Source organism: Chenopodium quinoa, unplaced genomic scaffold (assembly GCF_001683475.1).
Source record: "Chenopodium quinoa cultivar QQ74 unplaced genomic scaffold, ASM168347v1, whole genome shotgun sequence".
NCBI lineage: Eukaryota > Viridiplantae > Streptophyta > Magnoliopsida > Caryophyllales > Amaranthaceae > Chenopodium > Chenopodium quinoa.
The window spans coordinates 6,737,549-6,758,101 of NW_018742263.1; the positions used below are offsets into that span (position 1 = coordinate 6,737,549).

Below are 20,553 nucleotides of genomic sequence, written 5' to 3' on the forward strand. Positions count from 1 at the left end.
ATCATAAATAATTAAAGCATTAAACACATCATATATTCATAGAAACTAGCATGATTCGCTCCACTCATGCCCATTCATGAATATGCTTCATCACCTGAAAAGCTTTTCTCTCTACTTGTTTCCACTACTCTCCATTAAAAATGGGTCATCATAGGGCCAAGATAAAGACAAGGCCAATAAACACCCAAAACACACAATCAGCATAGCTGAGTACATAAGCGTAATTAACACACTAACATACAATTACCTATCAACACACAACTTACCTTGTTCCGCCTATTTTTCAAGCATACAACATTCAACAAAACTTCTCACTAGGCAACTACATAAATTTTTTTAGCATTGATTACGCATCGAACGGGTTTCCCCACTAACCCCCCCTGTTACTGACACGGGAGCTAACCGTGCCAACATCAATAACCACTCGTAAGTGGAAGAATTCCTACGCATAATAATAATAAAAGGAATGTACAGCGTCCCGTACTCCAGTAGAAGTTATGATCATATATAAAGTCACATAACTCCCCTCATATGTTCATACTCAAGGTATATACGTTCCAAGAGTTTAGGTGCGTAATCTCTTTCACTTTACGTTATTTACATATTATTAAACTTTTTGATGACTCTCAAACTATAATCATTCACTACAAGAAAAAGGGGAATTCGCAACTGATTTTTGCGACTACCGTAATAATCAGTCGTAAAAATTATTTTTGCGACTGAAAAAGACAAGGAGTCGCAAATTTTGCAACTGATTTTGCAGTAGTTGCTATGCGGTCGCTAATTAGCAACTAATTTTTGCGACTACCATAATAATTAGTCGCAAAAATAATTTTTGCGACTGCAAAAAACGAGTAGTCGCAAATTTTGCAACAGATTTTGTAATAGTTTCTATGCGGTCGCTAATCTGTGACACTTTTATGATTTTTTGCGACTAAATTGTAGTTGCTAAGGTTAATAATTTTGAAACAATTTTTTTAAAAAAAATTGTGGCTAACATTACAACTAACAGATAATCGCTACAATTATTTTAAAAATTTGTTAAAAAATAAATAAAAAAAAACCCTTGATGTTGTTGTCCCTAATAAACTAGAACTATCAATCCTCTTTATTCATAATACGTACAGTATCTACTCCTCCTATTCTTCTTCCTCAAAAAAAAAAGGCAAACTTCATAACTTCATATTGAACCTGTCGTCGTCGTCTTCACATCTCCTCCCAGGTTAGTTATGCATTATTCCCCTTCCTACCGTCCATTTCATCTTTCTCTTACTGCAATTTTCCAATAGCGCATTTTAGGGTTATCATTGAGTTTTTTGTCCACTGATTTTATTTTAATATGTTTTCAATTGCGAAACTGCGAATTGAGTTTAATTTGATAGTTGATTGAATTAATTGAATTGCAAATTGATTGAGTTGCGAATTGATTGGATTGATCTTAATCTGGTTTCCATTGCGAATTGATTGTATTGGTATTATTCTGGCTTCCAATTGCGAATTTTAGGGTTATTATTGAAGTCAATTGGTGTAAAAAACCATTCAAAATTGATTGATTATGCAAAAAGACCTAATTATTTTCAATGTAAAGATCTAAATTCTGGTTATTCCAACTTTGGTTTTTCTTTAAGTGGGGTTTATTGATTAGAGTGTAGTTCTAATTATAATGGGATAATCAATGGACGGATGGATTGATTGGGGTGCTTATTTAGCACACATACTTCAGTATTTTTTGTTGATGCTTAGCATAGATTAGTTGTACTAGGTATATCAGGGTAGGAGCTCTTCCATGTGCATATTGATGCTGAATTACTAGCACATGAATAATATGAAACGATATCTAGAACACGCTTTCCTTAACAGGTGTATGGTTCATATATAGATGTAGCAAACATTTAGAAGTGAAGACTATAACTACTCTCTGTTTATCCTCTGCTTTGCGAAGATTTTCCGACTGTTTAGTTCTATATTTTAACTTGAACTTGGTAGACTTCATTTTGGGTAGTGTAGACACCACTAGTAGAAAAATGTACATTTGCGTCGCCATATTTGCGTCACTCACTCTAAAGAACGAAGCAAATGTATATTTTTACCATCCTTTAAAGTTATTTGCGTCGCTTGTTATTGAAGAAGCGACGCAAAAGTCAAGTGTATTTCAGCTTATTATCATTTGCGTCGCTCTTATTTATTGAAGCGACGCATATAATAACCTTATTTGCGTCACTCATTTATTGACAAGCGACGCAAATAAGTGAGTGAAAAAATTGCGTCACTCTTTTAATAAATGAGCGACGCAAATGACAAATTTTCAGCATTACAGATTTTATTATTTGCGTCGCATTTTTATAATTAAGTAACGCAAATAACTCTGTTGCATTTAGGTTGTTCATTCTGCGCTTTTTTGACCTTAGCTTTTCACGCCTACCTTTCACTAATTCACTAAACAAAAAGATAAAAACAGAGTTGCTTCCAGTGAATTTCTACAGAAAAACACCCACAAATTCGACCCTGAAATCCAACAAATTCGCCCAAAAAACTGCAATTCCCCAGCAAATTCAACATCCAAAATCGCAATCAAGTTCAACACCCATAATCGGCAGCAAATCCGAGCAATTTCGAGCAAAAATTTAGACCAAAAACCCTAAGAAATTCGAACCCTTAAACCCCAGAAAAATTGATTGTTTCCGACCAAAAATCCCCCATTTCGAGCAAAAAATCTACTCAAAACCATACGAATTCGAACCCTAGAAACCCCAAAAAATTCAATTAAAAATCCTGGCGAAAATATTCGAGCAATAACTGAAATTTTCGAGTGGAAAAATTGCTTAATTTTGCCCCAAAAAACCCGAGGAAGTTCAAGCAAATTACAACAACAATAATTGAAGTTTGATTTCAGCTCGACATTGTTGAATTTGTGGAGTCAATTTCACCTAAGGTAATATTGCTTCTATTTATGTTCAATCTTTTCATGGTAAATAGAATGTAGCATTTAACTTGAACAATGACTTAGTTTAATTTCAGCTTTAGTGTTAGTTCATTAATTAGAAAATATATGGCAGATTTAACTGAATTTTTTTAATTTCAGTCATTGAATTTTCAATGAGGCTCATCTCAATTCAAAGCTTTAATATATTCAGCTGCATGTTTTCAGCTAGTACATTTAGTCCGTAGATTTTTACAGTTGTTGGTTTGCAATATACTACTGGTTTGCAGCTGCATCTTTGAGCTGCTGGTTTGCATCTTTGAACATTCATTGTTTTTTCTTTAATTTTATGGGTCATGTGACATCTATGATTCTTTGAATGTCTTATTAAAATTATTTTTTATCATTTAATTTTTTTGTGGGCATCATCATAATGGGCGATGGGAAGCACGAATTGGGCGCGTTTATGGGAACAAGTACCTCTACTTAGGCACTTTCAGTAATGTCCTGAACTCTATTTCTCTCGTGCTCGCTCTTGTTCTACGAGATTTAGGATCACGAGCACATACGCAAATATGTGGTAAGACAAAGTGATTATCATAATCACAGGGACAAAGATACTTAATATTTGGACTGGCCCTTTTGGTTTGGTCACTTTCTGTGATCATCATATATAGTATATGTTGTATGTATTCCTGTCCACTATAAACAATAAGATATAAAGGAAAGGGGGTGAGTACGGTACCAGTAGGTCTGCCATTAATTAAAAAATTGCTCCTACGGACTCACATGGCGTCACGTGAGTCAAATATTGTGAATACCTTTTAGGAATGGGTTGCTTAATCTGACTTTATGAAGAAAATTATTAGTATGATTAATTAATTAGGTAGGGTTTTGGTGAAAATTATGATCCGCTAAGATTCCTGCTCTTTGCTTAAACCCCGTCACACCTGACTATTACATATGCAGTTATGCACCCCCACCTTTACTTATAAAGATATGTAATAAAGTCAAATTTGATCAGAAAAGAAAACAAAAAGAGGATTAAAGAATAGAATCACTCTTATGAAAATAAATTTGAGATTTACTTGTATTTTCGGTAGGTCCTTAATTCTGTATTTCTTTATATAGGGGATGATCTAGAGTAGTTGAGAAATTAGTTTTATGAGAAATTAAGTTGAGCACTAAAAATTTAAGGAAGCAATATACTACTGGTTTGCAGCTGCATCTTTGAGCTGATGGTTTGCATCTTTGAGCTGCTGATTTTTACAGCATTTAACTTTGATGGCAATAAAACATTAGCTTTGCAGCTGTTATAAGGTTGTTAATTCATTGGACTGAAAGTTTCACATACTTTAGGCGACAAAAAAGGTACTTCCCATCTGTTGGACCTAGCTAAGGTGACCTTCAATTAGTCATCAAGTTAAAAAAACTATAAATCAATATTCCATCCATTAAACAACCACCTTGTTCAACCCTTAATTAAAAAAAAAAAGTTTCAAAAAACTATCGGACCAATTCTATCAGTTGGGTTGCTCTCACACTTTTCTCATTAATCGAACTAGTCTCACACTTTCCTCAATCATCACAAATAGTAGGCTCTTGCTCAATGGATGGCTTAACACTCGTTTCATCCTTACTTGGACGAGCACATGCTTTTTCTTAAAAATAAATATCCTTCCAAAAGTGATTTTCAGCTGATAAAGGAGCATAATTGTTCATTAATTACATGGTTCAAGGAACGAGTGATGTCCCAACTATCCACCACACCTAACGATATATCTGACACATTGAGATGGTTGGCATATGGTGCTAAATGTCAAGTCATGTCATATGAGGGATACGACATCAATGGGTATTCTTTTTACACTAGCCGACAAGATGACAAGTCAACAATGCAAAACAGTGGTGTTAAAGTAGTAGGTTTGTCATCTGAGTATGTTAATGCACATGATAAAACACTTGTGGATAAGAAGAAATTTTATTATGGAATCATTGAAGAAATAATAGAGCTGGATTATGTTGATTTCAAGATTCCTCTATTTCGATGTAAGTGGGCTGATAGTAGCCGTGGTGTAAAAAAAGATGAACAAGGGAACTTGACCCTTGTAAATCTTGGTCGACGTGGGCATCTAGCTGATCCATTTATATTATCTTCACAAGCAAAACAAGTTTTTTACATGGCTGACCCAGCTGATTGTAAGTGGTCAGTTGTTTTAGAAGGTAAAAGAAGGATACTTGGCATTGAAGATGTGGTGGACGAGGAAGAATATGATGAGAAATCTAATGAGTCACCACCTTCCGTTTGGAGCATCCCTCCAATAGTCGATGATTTTGACACAACGTTAAAACGAAAAGATCATAATGAAGGATTTTATGTCGCAAAAGAGAAGAATGAAGTAGGTATGAATTCTGTGATTTTTTTTTCCAATATGTGTTACTAATTGCATAAATTGCTTATTATTGTTATGTGTACAAGTTTATAATTTAAAAATGATACAAATCGATGTCTTAATTTATTTATGTCTTTTTTTTTCCAGGTAAGTAATAATGGAGGATGAGGATATGCATAATCTATCGTTCCATGTCTTTGCAAGGTGAGGAAGATGAGCCGCCACACAATCAATCACAATCAGAGCAACAAATAATCGACTCTCAGAAGAAGAAAAAGAAGCCAAGAGGTCCTTCAAAGGGCCTGAAATCCATGCCTGGGGTTCCTAGAGTGCTTGAATGGGATGTGATTAGGGGATTTTTATCCACCAAGCGCCGTTTGACAAGTGGACCAACCAGGTTCCGCCACGCGTCCTCCACGGACCACTTAAGACACGCCACGTGTCCACCCATGCCAAATGGGACAACCGGCCATCAAGGCCCATTTCAGTCTAGAAGCCCGATCAGCCCTAGGTTTACCTTAAACCTAGAGAGTTGCACGCTTCCCAAGGCTATAAATACTCGATTAATCCTCATTAATCAAGGAACCGAATAATTAACGGAACGGAGGAGAAACATTACGGAACACACTAATAACCGGCTGATCTCGCTAGCAAAGCAGATTACCTACATTAAATACTCTCACCTAGAGAGACCTTATTACTTTAATTTCTGTATTAATTACTCCTTAATCAGGTACTAACTTGACCGTTGGAGGCGGAGCTCTCAGGAGTCTCCGTTATTTTGCAGGTACAGGCGTCCGGTTCCAGTCTCGGAATTGTAACTCTCCCGCAGGACATCAGAAAACCCCGAAACATTTGGCGCCGTCTGTGGGGAGAGTACTTCAGAGATGGCATCCAAGTCTGTACCGACCCCAGAAGAGAGGCGTCCCCTAGACGACCCTCAAGTTCAGTCGGACCATGATACCGAAAGTGAATTTGAAGTTGAAACTCATACAGCTCCAGACGGGACCCTAAGGGCCCGCCGTACCCGTCATACTGAAATAAGGGAACGGGAGTATCTTCAAACAGGAAGCGAGCCAGCAGGCGCACCGCTTGCTCGGCAACAGCCGACTGATGGGTCTGCTCCCATCACAAGGAACGAACTCATGACCTTCATGAGGGGATTCAAGGGGGAGATCCAAGAGTTGATCAACAAAAAACCGCCTGCTTCAGTCAAAGAGCAGGCGGCCAAAAAACCTTCCACTTCACTGAAGAGGAAGCCAGTTCAAGGGCGAGAGGCGACTCCCCATCCTAAATCTAAGAAGCGGGAGCCGTCTGCTCTTGATTTCACAAACCTCCGTTATCCTACGGGAAATAGGAAACCGGTTCGTCATATTCAGGCGGACGGGTCAAGGCAAACGTTCACAGATGCTCGGCACCTGCTAGAGCAGAAGAAGAGTGACCGATTATCAGAGTCGGCTTCTACTTCAAATTTTCAGGACAGTTTGCGAAATGCCTCGATGAGGCCAACTCAGTCGTACCATGAGAGTCAGTCAGGCGGCACCTCCCGTCAGTCTGGCTTTCATAGTGCGCAGGCGGTACCAAATTTACCATTTGTGCCGCAACAACAATATTTTATGCAGCCACCTCCATTTGGTGGACCTGCAGCAAAAAACGTCCAACCTATGGACTGGCAGCTACGGCTACTTAGACTTGGTGAACAGCCGTCGGCCTTCTCCAAGGAAATTACTGAAGCCGCTCAGCCGGCCAAAGTAAAAAATGTTTTAGTAGGCGCCTATGATGGCACTACTAACCCGGAAGACCATCTGATGGCATTCACCAACCTGATGTACCTTCAAGGGTTGGATGATCCCACTTGGTGCAAGTGTTTCCCAGCAACTCTCAAGGGAATTGCACAGCAATGGTTCGGCAACCTGCCGACTGGTTGTGTAAACAGTTTCAGGACGCTTGCTTACTTATTTGCCTCCAACTTTGCAATGAACATCCCTGCGAAGAAAACGACCCTTGATTTGGGAACAATTCAGCAGGGTGAAAAGGAGGGGCTTCGTTCCTACATCAGGCGGTTCAACCTGATGAGAATACAGATTCAAGGGTTACCGGATGAGGTAGCTTATACTGACTTTTTTAGAGGTCTCAAAGACGGGTCTACCTTCAAATTTGATTTAGTTCGAAAAAGGGTGGCGACTCTTCAAGAGGCCTTGATTGAAACAGAAGCCTATATACAGGCGACTGATCTGTGTACAATGAAACAGTCGGACGGGAAGAGGTTCGACAATAGAGAAGGACGACAGAAACAGTCGTCCAACAAAGATGAAAAAAGAAAAGGGGTCTGGGCGGCTGATTCCTCTAAACAGCCGGCCAAGAAGAAAAAGGAATTCAAACCATACTCCCCAAAGTATGTGTTTAACAAGGATAACCAGTTTATCCTAAAAGAAATAAAGGGACGGCTCTCAATTGAGAAACCGCTCCCCATGAAGGGTTCTGCGAGCAACCGGAACCAAGACAAAATCTGTGCTTATCATGATGACATTGGTCATCACACCAACGACTGCATTAGTCTCATGCGGTACCTAGACCGCTTGGCTGATCAAGGTGATCTTGACACTTATGTCAAGAAATCTACGGGGAATACTTCCTCAAAAAAGCAGTCGGCCAAAAAGAATCAACAGGCCGACAGTTCCGATACAGATGATGCAGTCGTCTACACCATTGCAGGCGGCTTCTCAGGAGGCGGCCCCACTATTAGGGGCAACAAAGATAATATAAGGCGGTTAGATGTAAATTCCGTTCACCAAGAACGACCGTCCAAATATACATTTCCTGAGATTGTCATCACTGAAGAGGATCTAGGAGGAATAAGGGGGCCGCATGACGACCCTCTCGTTATTGAATGTAAAGTGGCCAACCAGAGAGTTGGTCGAATCCTCATAGATACTGGGAGCTCTTCAGATCTCATCAGCAGCAAATGTCTGTCAAAACTGAAATATCAGACGGACTGCATACATCCGGCCTCCCACCCTTTAATAGGGTTTGGAGGAGGAGTCGTCCACCCACTGGGACGAGTTGATCTACCCGTCCGCCTGGGCGAAAAAGGGGAAGGACGACACATGGTAGTCCGATTCCTAGTTGTAGAGGAACTCTCTGCCTACAACATGATTCTGGGTCGCCCAACCCTGAATAGTGCCAAGGCTGTTATAATCCCGTCACTTATGCTGCTTAAGTTTGAAAGGGACAATGGAACAGTCGGCTCCCTAAGGGGAGATCAGAGGATGGCCCGAGAGTGCTATCTCTCGGATGTCAAACCCACTGCTAAGGCCACTGGGTCAAGTGGAGAAAAAACAGACCTTGACAATGTCAAGGAAAGTGCGCCTGTTCAAGAAACAGGCGACAGAAAAAGAAAGGCGTCCCAGACAGAGTCCGCCAGAAAGGCAAGAAAATAGCAATCATTGGCAGAGGACCGGCCGGATGAGTTCCGCCCTCAGCCGGCTGGTGAGCATACGGACCTGATATTAGACGACTCCCGCCCTGACCGAACAGTCAAAGTTGGGACGACTGCTCTGAGAAACCTTGGTGATGACTTTCACAACCTGTTGAAAGAATACAAGGACATCTTTGCATTTGAAGTCCATGAAATGCCAGGCATTAGTCCTGATCTGGCAGTACACAAACTCGCTGTGGATCCGAAAAAGAAGCCGGTACGGCAAAAGAAGCGGAACCATGGTGAAGAAAGAGGTCAGGCGGCCGCCGCCGAAGTCAAAAAATTACTTGATGCAGGGTTCATTCGGCAATGTTACTTCCCAGATTGGGTTGCAAATGTGGTACTTGTTAAAAAGCCGAATGGCACCTGGCGAATGTGTGTAGACTACACAGACTTGAACAAGGCGTGCCCCAAAGACAGTTACCCTCTGCCCAAAATTGATAACCTGGTCGACTCAACAGCCGGCCATGCCTTGATGAGTTTTATGGACGCCTATTCTGGTTTTCATCAAATTCCTTTGTGGAAGAAAGATCAGGAGAAGACGGCCTTCGTCACTGATCAGGGATTATACTGTTATACGGTCATGCCGTTTGGTCTTAAGAATGCCCCGGCTACATTCCAACGAATGATAAACACAGTGTTCTTTGATCAGATTGGGAGAAACGTCGAGGCATACATTGATGATATGATTGTTAAGACTAAACTTCAGAAAGATCATCTGACGGACCTCCGAGAAACTTTCGCCACACTCAGGCGGCACCATGTCATGCTCAATCCCAAGAAATGTGTATTTGGAGTTGAGTCTGGGAAATTTCTCGGATTCCTTATCAACCAGAGAGGAATAGAGGCGAACCCTGAGAAGGTACAGGCGGTCATTGACATGCAGTCGCCTCGTACCGTCCGAGAGGTTCAGAAGTTAACAGGTTGTCTGGCGGCCTTGGGAAGATTTCTAAGCCGATCAGGCGACAAATGCCTATACTTTTTCCAGGCAATTAAGAAAAAGGCAAGGTTTGAATGGGGGCCGGATGCTGAGGCCGCCTTCCAGAAATTAAAGGTTCACTTGCATTCCTTGCCAAGGCTGGTCAGCCCTTTGCCCAAAGAAAATCTCTACATGTACCTGGCCGTCTCTGATCATGCGTTAAGCGCGGTGCTCCTTGCTGAAAGGGACGGCTGTCAACTTCCGGTCTACTTTGTCAGTCACGTACTGAAAAATGCCGAGTTGAGGTATCCCCTAGTGGAGAAATTTGGTCTTGCACTCTTCATGGCTGTTAAAAAATTGAAGCCCTACTTTCTGGCACATGCAGTCGTCGTGTATACCGACCAACCGATCAAACGGCCCCTTACCACCATGGAGTCCTCCGGACGAATGATCAAATGGGCCATAGAAATGCAGAGTCTCGAAGTTACTTTCGAGCCTAGAAAAGCAGTGAAGGGGCAAGCCTTTGCTGACTTTATTGTAGAGATGACTCGTCCTCCTGACTCTCAAGTTCCAGACCAAGTCTGGAAGGTATATGTGGACGGAAGCTCTACTTCAAACGGTTGTGGAGCAGGCGTCGTATGTCAATCTCCAGAGGGCGACAGGTTCGAGTATGCTCTACGCTTCAGTTTCCAGGCTTCAAACAATGAGGCAGAATATGAAGCTTTACTAGCCGGGATCCGCATGTGTAAGGCGGCCGGGGCAAGGAAAATAGACGCCTGTTCTGATTCACAACTGATAGTGAGTCAGTACAATGGCGAATACGAAGCAACACATCCGGCCATGATCAAATATTTACAGGCGGTCCGACAAGCAGTCGGCTCCCTTGAGGATTTCCATCTGATCCAAGTACCGAGATCAGAAAACAACCAGGCAGATGCACTCTCGAAATTAGCATCATCCGCCTCCTCCGATACTCCTCGAACTGTGTTTTGGGAAGTAATGGAGAAGAGAAGCATCGAGGAAAATCCTATTGGAATTCTAGACAGAAGCTCAACCTGGATGGATTCAATCAGGGCATATCTGACAAACGGTACACTGCCGGATGATCCTCAACAGGCGGCATCACTGAAAAAACGAGCCTCCTGTTTTGAAATGATACAGGGGGAACTGCACAAGAGGGGGCACCTTCAACCCTTCTTAAAGTGTGTTACTCCTGAAAAGGGACGAGAGATACTAGATGATCTTCACTCTGGTTTCTGTGCTTCCCATATAGGTGGTAGGATGCTTGCTCAAAGGGCAAGGCGGCAGGGCTACTTTTGGCCTACTTTGGAAGCAGATGCAATGGAGATGGTGAAAAAATGTGACAAGTGCCAAAGGTTTGGCAAATTAATTCACCGTCCGGCTACTGACCTCACTACTATTCACAGCCCACTACCGTTTGCTAAGTGGGGCATGGACATTCTGGGTCCATATACGCCTGCTACAGGCGGCAGAAGGTATATACTTGTTGCCGTTGACTACTTCACTAAATGGGTAGAGGCGGAGGCTGTAAAGGGAATCAAGACGAAAGATGTAATTTCATTCATTTGGAAAAACGTCATCACTCGGTTCGGGGTTCCCATGTCTATGGTTTTTGATAATGGTCCCCAATTTGAGACGCCTGTTCTCAAAAGCTGGTTGGGAGACCAAGGAATTGGACATTACTTTGCATCTGTCGGCCGTCCACAAGCAAACGGCCAGGTAGAAGCCTTTAATAAAATCATCTCAGACGGTCTCAAGAAAAAAGTTGAACGAGCAGGCGGCCTATGGGCAGATGAACTACCACATGTTCTTTGGGCCATTAGGACGACTGAAAAAGGGGCGACTGGAGAAACTCCATTCCTCCTAACTTATGGTGCAGAAGCTGTTCTTCCAATAGAACACTACGAGCCGACTCTTCGAGTAATGCTATATGACGAAGAGGCAAACTGGGAAGCTATGCGCCTGGCATTAGATTCACTTCCTGAAAAGAGGGACAATGCTGTTTTGCGCCATGAAATCTACCGCCTGAGAATGACTAGATCATACAACAAGAAAGTGCACAGGCGTCCACTCAAAGTAGGGGACTTTGTACTTAGAAAAATGGAAGCAGTTGGTAGGGCTAACGAGTCTGGCAAACTAACTCCCAACTGGGAAGGACCCTACCGAATCTATGCGGAAGTCAGGGACGGTACCTACCGTCTGGAAACACCAGACGGACAACCGTTGCCTCGAACTTGGAATGTAGATAACCTTAAGAAATATTTCTTTTGAATGATGTAAAGTAAAGAGCTACTTAATAAAGTTGGCACTTACTATTCAATTTTGTATTACGAGGGGCATGCCGTCTGTACCTTTACAGTCGGCTACTCTCCATTGAGTTTTTTCACTCTATCTTCAGAGGGGCATGCCGTCTGTACCTTTACAGTCGGCTACTCTCCATTGAGTTTTTTCACTCTATCTTCAGAGGGGCATGCCGTCTGTTCCTTTACAGTCGGCTACTCTCCATTGAGTTTTTTCACTCTATCATCAGAGGGGCATGCCGTCTGTACCTTTACAGTCGGCTACTCTCCATTGAGTATTTTACTCACAATACTTAGCTAAAAAGATTAGGGCCTGGCCGACCCTGTGCCTAACAGGCGGCTACCCTTCTTTGACTTAGCACCTACGTTCACCAAGAACTTACCAAGGCCACCGGCCGAATGATCAGACCAGGCGCCTAGTCAACTGATCTAACTTTTAAAAACTAATCCGACCTGTCCCAACATTATAGCAGGCGTCCGGCGGCATCCATTCGGATGAAATTCGTCGCAGAGAGCAGCTCCCTTTTGGGTGGAACATTGTTCTATAAACTAATTACACGGCACCTATACGACTGTCCCAAAGGGCAACCACGTAGCCGTTTTTGAGACAAGGATAACTCTATCACTAACCAAACCAGTGGTAGCAGTTGACATCTGAGTCAGATGACCGCCTGTATTACTTGGGATAAATGCAGGGGGTACCTATTGAGATAATAGCCAACAAACATTGGCGAATCAAGGGGTCTAGCCGGCCTACGCCGCCTGGTACCTCTACTTCTCAAACAAAAGTGACGGCGACTGAGTAACTCCAAAGTTAACTCATAGTCACTCCTTCAAATTTGGTATGGAACCTAAAAAGTTTGAGTCGTCCGCCTGTTTTATACAAACAAGGGCACTCGAACCCCTATTCCTACTGGATAACCTATTGAGTTAATAGCCAACAAACATTGGCGAATAAAGGGGTCTAGCCGGCCTACGCCGCCTGGTACCTCTACTACTCAATCAAGATTGTGACGAAGACTAAGTAACTCCTATGTTAACTTAATAGTCACTCAAACTTAGTACTGAGCCTAAAAGGTACGAGTCGTCCACTTGTTTTTAATAAACAAAGGCTCTCAACCAATACTCTTGCTAGGTTAACAAATAACAAATTAGAGGCCAACATTGGCAATAAAGGGAAACAACCGGTACCCGCCGCTTGTTTTCCTACTTAAATTCCTTGGCTACTTGGTAATTCTATTTACTTGGTCAAATTGAATAAAGAGTTCGAATACCGATTGATTAAATGGCCGACTGATCATCTATCCTGGAAACAGACAACCAGTCGTCCAGGGGCATAGGCGGCATACTTACTATTTGTACCTGTCTTAACGTTCGGCCATGCACAACAGTCTGTCTAGTGAGCAAATTTCAAATACTTAGACAAATTTGAACAAAAACAAAAAATTTGATTAAAATGAGCCGGCCATAAAAGACCAGCAGAATATTCAAAACCCCGGCCCCCTGGCCGGGTAATTACAAAGCAAACGGCACGCAGGCCGTGAAAAAAAAAAAAAAATATACTTAAAGCTTAAGAAGGGGGCAGTTCAGTATCAGCAGCAGCCGCCTGGTCAGCACTCTTCTTGCTGGACTCGGCCTTAGCTGCATCATCTTTTGATGCCTTACCCCCAAGTGGCACAAGCGCCACAACCGGCTCTTCCTCCTCCAACGCAACGTCCATCGCCTCTTCTTCAGCAGCCGCCAGGATCTGTTGATTATATATTTCCGAACACTGGCGGTACGTTCTTTCCCATGAGGCAAAGTCGGCACTGGGGAACAGTCGTTCCCAGGTCATGCGTTGGATTTGGGCGGAGTCTTCCACCATCTCCCGGACGAGCTCTTGTTTCTCTTGCTCGGCCTTGTCCGAGAGCTCTTGGGTAAGACTCTTCTCCTGGTTCACCAGGCGTTCTTTTACGTTAGCCAAAGATTTCTCCATGGCTTCGTAAGAGTGCATTTTCTGACGAAGGGGCTTCAGCTCGGCTTTAAGTTTGGTGACGGTCCCCTCCAGCTCGTCAACCTTCTTTTGGGCCGCCTCTAGCTGAGCCCGAACAGCGGCGGTCGCCTGCGCCTGATAATAAAGAAGATCAATGGTCAGTACTTCATTTTGGGCAATTTGAAACATTGCTTTATCACAGCTGGAGGCGGCCATAGCCTTTGCGGCCTTTACCTCTTTGTTTTTCCGATCAATCGGCTTGCGAAGGCTGTAATGGGAAGCGCAGACCAGCTTTGATGGCCGCCACATAGCAGCCAAAACAGCCGTCACCATAGCTGGTACCAGCCGGCCAGACGACAGTATCTTCTGGATCCGGCACAAACAGTAAATACTCCGGGCCCATTTTGTGGTTAGCAATAAAGCTCGCCACGTTGTCTCGCATGGTTGCGATCCGGCCCCGGGGCACCCTGCAGTAGTAGGGGGTGTTTTCCTCTCTGTAAGAGGCGGACGGCTCTGCCCAATTATCCCCCTTCTCCACTGCATGGGAACTTCTCGCCTCTTGTAGGCGGTTATGTTTTTCTTCTGAGTCAGAAGAACTATGGTTAGAAGAACTATGGTCAGAAGAGCTGGAATCGGACTCGTCCCCTGACGAGTCCGAAGAGGACGACTCCTCCCCTCTCCTAGAGGGGCCCGCCTCCTCTCCCTTAGAAGGAGCAGAAGGTAAATTGGACATGTCCACGGTTAGATGAGAAGGGAACACCTTGGTCCCTCTCTCAGAACTGTCAGCTTGACAGTCGCCTCGTTCCACATCTGGCGCCTGGTCAGATGTTTCGCTAAGGAGTACCCTTTGGGAGGAGCCGTCTGAGTTTGATATTCTAGCAGTCTTTTTTGTTCTGGCCATCACGTTCTGCATAGACACAGATTCAGTCGGACTTTGTATAAAGGGCAAAGATGGGTCCAGAAAAGGGCAGGCGGCACTCCTAGTCCTAGATTCAGCCGTCCCCGGTGACCGGCTGATCACTAACTTAGGGCGTGTCGTGTGCTTCCATGGTGCCATTTCAAAAAATAAAAAGAAAATTAAGAGTAAGAGAACTGAGTTACCTGAACGGATGACAGTTGATGAAGTCCTGAAAGTTCGGGTCAGTCGGCTTGTCAGAACAGGCGGTAGGCAGAAAAAGTCCGAAAATGTCAGAGCAAGTTCAGGGGTCCGAATGTTCTCGCAAAAATTCTCAAATGTGAAAATGACCGAAGTCAGCACTTCCTTTTATAGGCAAAATGAGAAGGCGAAGGGTCGCTTCCGAATTCAAAGTTGGGCGGGAGAGTCTCCCGGCCGTCTGCAAGGTGACACCTGTAACGGGCCGTCGCCTGTCACCGTGCGACGCCTGTCACAGGCGACACGTGACCAGTCGCGTGCCACCTGTGAGGGGCAAATGATTAGGGGATTTTTATCCACCAAGCGCCGTTTGACAAGTGGACCAACCAGGTTCCGCCACGCGTCCTCCACGGACCACTTAAGACACGCCACGTGTCCACCCATGCCAAATGGGACAACCGGCCATCAAGGCCCATTTCAGTCTAGAAGCCCGATCAGCCCTAGGTTTACCTTAAACCTAGAGAGTTGCACGCTTCCCAAGGCTATAAATACTCGATTAATCCTCATTAATCAAGGAACCGAATAATTAACGGAACGGAGGAGAAACATTACGGAACACACTAATAACCGGCTGATCTCGCTAGCAAAGCAGATTACCTACATTAAATACTCTCACCTAGAGAGACCTTATTACTTTAATTTCTGTATTAATTACTCCTTAATCAGGTACTAACTTGACCGTTGGAGGCGGAGCTCTCAGGAGTCTCCGTTATTTTGCAGGTACAGGCGTCCGGTTCCAGTCTCGGAATTGTAACTCTCCCGCAGGACATCAGAAAACCCCGAAACAGGATGAATTGTGTCGACCCATTGGAAAGTGGGCAAAAGCATACAAAAGTCATCTTGGTGAAATAAGCCGTGCAAAGGTGTCTATATTGTATAAAGATTGGAATCAAGTTCCACAAGGAATAAAAGACACTTTGTGGGAAGATGTTAAGGTAATATTCACTATTAAATGTTAAATGTTATACTATTATATGATCATTTTGACATTATTTGAATATGATGAAAACAATTTATTTGAATATGATGAAATTATTTACTAACTTTTTTTTTTTATTTTTTTAATTTTTTTTTTGTAGAGAGAGTTTCAAATCGAAGAAGATGAAGACAAGAAAAAAAAGGTCCTACGCACTTGTGATAAAACTTGGAGAGATTTTAAAACAAAATTGGTCAGTGGTTGGATCACATGTACCAGGAATATGCCGAAGGAGAAAAGAATGCTGTATGTACTCTATGATTTCATATATGAGGATATGTGGAAAACATTTGTGGAGGAGCATAGTACAAATGATTTTAAGGTTTGTGTGTATTAATATCAATGATCATGCAAGTTATTAATACTTTGTTAACGGATTCTTATGTACTAATCTTCATTTATGCTCGTGAAAATAGGAAATCAGTGAGAAGGCAAGACAAAGCCAGTCTTTCAACGAATACCCTCACCATTTAGGAGCCAAATCATATGGTGAAATGAATATTGTATGGCGTAGAAAAGGGTATATTCCCACAGCATCTTCAGCATCCAGTACTTCATCTTGTTCTTCGGTTGTGTCTAGTTTGCCGGATAGGACATATGCTTGGCTTCTAGCAAGATCAATAGAAGATGATAAGGGAAATCCTTATTTGCCGGATGAGAAAACAAGAGAGGTGAAAGAATCCATTGTAAGTATATAATAAGTCTTTATTTCAATTTTGAATATATTTTGTTAAGTTTATGTATTGCAACCAAAGTTTTCTAACTTGAAGTCTTTGTGTAGGATAATTGGAGAAAGCAACAAGTTGATGGAAAATTTGTTCCTAATAGGCATGATGACATCTTATCTCGTGCCCTTGGGAAAAAAGATCGTAATGGTCGGGCAATAGCATTTGGCAGTGGAATTGGCATTAAAGCTGTATGGGGATCCGGAGAGAGGCGTAGTGGCCGACGGGGTAGGGAATTCGGAGATGCTGAGCTGGAAGAATTAGAGGCAAGAGTAGCTTGGAGGGTACGAGAGGAGACTATGCAGGAGATGGATTCTAAAATGGATTCCATGGTTCAAGAGAAGTTTATGTTATTTGCTAAATAGATTGGTATTCGAATTCCAACTGAATTGATGGAAATGAATAACATAGGCCAGACGACTCAACAAAACCCTAGTAGTTGCCAATCAGTGGGTGATGATCCATTTGCAAACATACAGGTATCCAAAACTTTGTTATTTTAAATTTTTTACCTTTTTTTTTTTAATGATTTATGACTACGACATACTTTTAACTTTGTAACTCAGTTTTCTATTTTTTTAAATAATGATTTTTTTTCTATCTTTGTAAGGAACCGGTTCCATGTCGGCTATCATTGTTGAAAAATGACTCTGAGAAAGTCATTGTCGCTAAAGGTACATATCATCCGGAGTTAATCCTTGATCATCATAGTAACCTTCTTCCGGATCACGTGAGGGTAAGTGTTGATGATTTTTTTGACGAGTTCAAAGAATTCTTGGTTCCAGTTCCTTCTTCAGTCATCAAGAAACTTAAGCATGCTCACGGTACATTTACCCAATGGCCGAAAGACTTGGTTTCACTCATGCATGACAAGGTAAATTATTTTTGTAACAATTTACATATAGTTTGCCATATAAATATAGCAAATTGTTGAATAGATTTGCTTTACTATTGATTATGAATTCATATAAAATAAGAACGATGATAACAACAAAGCGGCCAAAGAAAACATGCAAGATAAACTGAAAGTAGTTGAAAGTGGTCACGAAACAAAAGAGTCCAACACCAATCCAAAAAAAGTTTTTCTTATGGATTATGCTTTGGAAAACTTGTCTCAGAAGTGTGGGTCTTTGAATAGTTTGTTATCTTCATTACTCGAAGGTGAAACTATGAAGGTTAAGGTTGAAGCTGGGACCTTTAGTTATGAAGATAGTAAGGACATCATTATCAAACTATCAAGCTCTTTGTTCAGAGAGCGTGAACATATCAAAATAATATAAAAAAGAAGCTCTTTGTTCAGAGACGAGTGAACATCGAAATAGCAAGGTGGCGTTCCCTAGATTGTGGAGAGTTGTCACAAACAATTGAAGGTGATTTCAAGCGAAGTTGTCTTCGATCATGTTCCCTTAGACGTGGAAGATGGTCACAAAGCGGAAGAGGATTGTTTCAAGCGAAGCAATCTTCGATAGTATTCCCTTGGACGTGGAATATTATCAAAGCGGAGGAGGATCGTTTCAAGTGAAGCAGTCTTCAATATTGGAAGCAGTTACAAGTGTAGCGGTTTTCAAGAGGGATGGCATTCTCTTGGCAGGAGGTCATCAAAATCAGTAATTCGGTAACAAATCGGTTACTTTCAGAGATGTGTGCTCGACGGTGCAAAATACGCGTTTCTTAACTCTTTTATCTGTTTAACTAACGCTAGTTTGCAGGTATCGGCGTTGCAAGAGTGATTTAGGATCGCAGAACGTTCTGAATCATTCTCCGTCCCTATCGATACTTTGACTTTTGTTTTCGAAACTTTCGTTTCTCCAAACTCAGTCAAAGTGGAGGCTTCTGTAGACACCCATTTGTATCTCCCCAAAACCAAACCCAGTGATGAGTACCTTTCACGTCGAATCATAATCGAATGAAGTGAAAGTGTGGAAAGTTTAGTGTTGCGGATAGTTTTAATTTCTTTTCTCTTCTCTCTGTTTTTAAAAACTTATTTTAAGAAAACAGCCAATCTAGTTTGTTTAGTCCATGATATGGGTACAATAGAAGTGTAGTTGGATGGGGCTTGACCAGAGCTTTCCAACGATATATTATAAGCCCAATTCCGATGAATATTGAGGAAGTTATGACCAATTTACTGAACTGGGCCCGGTTTGAGCCTTATATGCGGCCGAATGATCTAGGGGAGGGCCTAATATAGATTTATCATTCCTAATGTAATTAGGAATGGTTTTAGTCTTCTAGATTCTTCTAGAAGGTTCTTTTCATTCTTAATTCAATTAGCATTGATAAATTGACTTTTGTTGACTTTTCAGAGTTTTAATTAAAATCAAAGAACATTTTTTTCGGGAAATACAATTTTATCTTCCTGTACGACAATTTTTATCTGATTTTAAGAAAACGCGTGAATTTCTGAATCAGTGCAAACGTCAGCTGTAGTGCCTGGCGCAGGATTGGCACCTGGCGCCAATAGCCAGCGTTGGCGCTAATCAGATTTTATGTGCGCCAGAACTCTGTTTTTTGGCTGATTTTCTTTATAAATAATGTCGTAAAAACTCCGTTTTCATTCATCAATTCTCACCAATCAACAATCATCAATTCTTATTCTTTCTAATTTTTATCAATTCTTATTCTCATCTATTTTCACCAACTCTCATCAAGATTCTTGATTACTCTCTCTCTTTCTCTTTCTTATTCTAAACTAGCCTTTTACATACAAAATTCTGCATTCATTAGATCTAGATACACCTAGCCATATTCGAAGTTGCCTTCGCCCTAGACGTGAAAGGTTTAATTTCTGAGGGTTTGGTCCCTAATCTCTCTTTCAATTATTTAATTTAATTGTTGTTTATTATTTTCCTTGAAGTTACTAACGTGTGTATTTTGTTATTAGAAAGAGGTACGAGGCATCCAAGTAAGTACATTTAATGGTTTAATTGATGTTATGATATAGAGTTCATGCTTAGGTTGTTATTATGATTCCTAGTATCATGTCTAGGGTAATTTTAATATTAAGTATGATTAAAAGTATGATGCCTTCTATTTTCTTTCCTAATATTTATGATTGTTATTATCATGTTAGGGTTAAAGCTTTGATTTTTATTGTTTAGTGACGTTCTAGGGTTTGTTATTAATCTTGTTAGTATCATGCCTAGGATCTTGCTATTATTATGCTTTAACATGATTTATGATTATTAATTATGATTATGATTATCATGATTGTTATTATAATGTATTATTATTGATTATTTATTATGTTGCTTGATGAATATTATTTATTATTATTGCTTGATCACGCCTTTATGCATGTTTAAAGGGAATTAGTACTTGTAATCACGCTTATATAAGATAATTAGTAATCTTGTTTAGGGTTAATGTGATTATAATTCAAGTGATCGCCAATAATAGTTTTATTTGTGCATTAATATTCAACCAACGTAGATAAACAGGTTTAGGGTTAATCCTATTGATTGTATGTTAGTCAAAAAGCGCACATGAATACGAGCAGAATAAAGTAGAGGCTTATTATTAAGGCAGGTTCAATCTCTTTTAGGTTGGATTTGTACCTTCATCCCCGAACCCTATTTGGTTCAAGACCTTATGGAGTTGACGATCTCTTTGATCGTTAAGGGGTTTAACCTTCACCTCGTGAACGGTTTACAAGTTCCTAAAACTTGTTGGCGACTGTTTTGCTCTATCTTCTTT

The 20,553-nt window shown here is 41.5% G+C and overlaps 1 protein-coding gene across 1 annotated transcript; it reads left to right on the forward strand.

Annotated features, from left to right (window-relative positions):
• The first annotated feature begins 15,980 nt into the window (after positions 1-15,980).
• LOC110683216 lies at positions 15,981-17,763 on the forward strand. The gene is made up of 4 exons (XM_021859564.1): positions 15,981-16,091; positions 16,236-16,454; positions 16,549-16,818; positions 16,914-17,763. Exons 2-4 carry the CDS (start codon positions 16,356-16,358, stop codon positions 17,220-17,222), a joined length of 678 nt encoding a protein of 225 aa, XP_021715256.1. The 5' UTR covers positions 15,981-16,091; positions 16,236-16,355; the 3' UTR covers positions 17,223-17,763.
• Positions 17,764-20,553: the final 2,790 nt, after the last annotated feature.

Excerpts from the sequence above, each read along its gene's own strand:
- LOC110683216 (XM_021859564.1), top strand. The coding sequence starts at position 16,356 with ATGCCGAAGGAGAAAAGAATGCTGTATGTACTCTATGATTTCATATAT. Across the intron at positions 16,455-16,548 it reads ATAGTACAAATGATTTTAAG|GAAATCAGTGAGAAGGCAAG; the intron begins GTTTGTGTGTAT and ends TCGTGAAAATAG. Across the intron at positions 16,819-16,913 it reads GAGAGGTGAAAGAATCCATT|GATAATTGGAGAAAGCAACA; the intron begins GTAAGTATATAA and ends GTCTTTGTGTAG.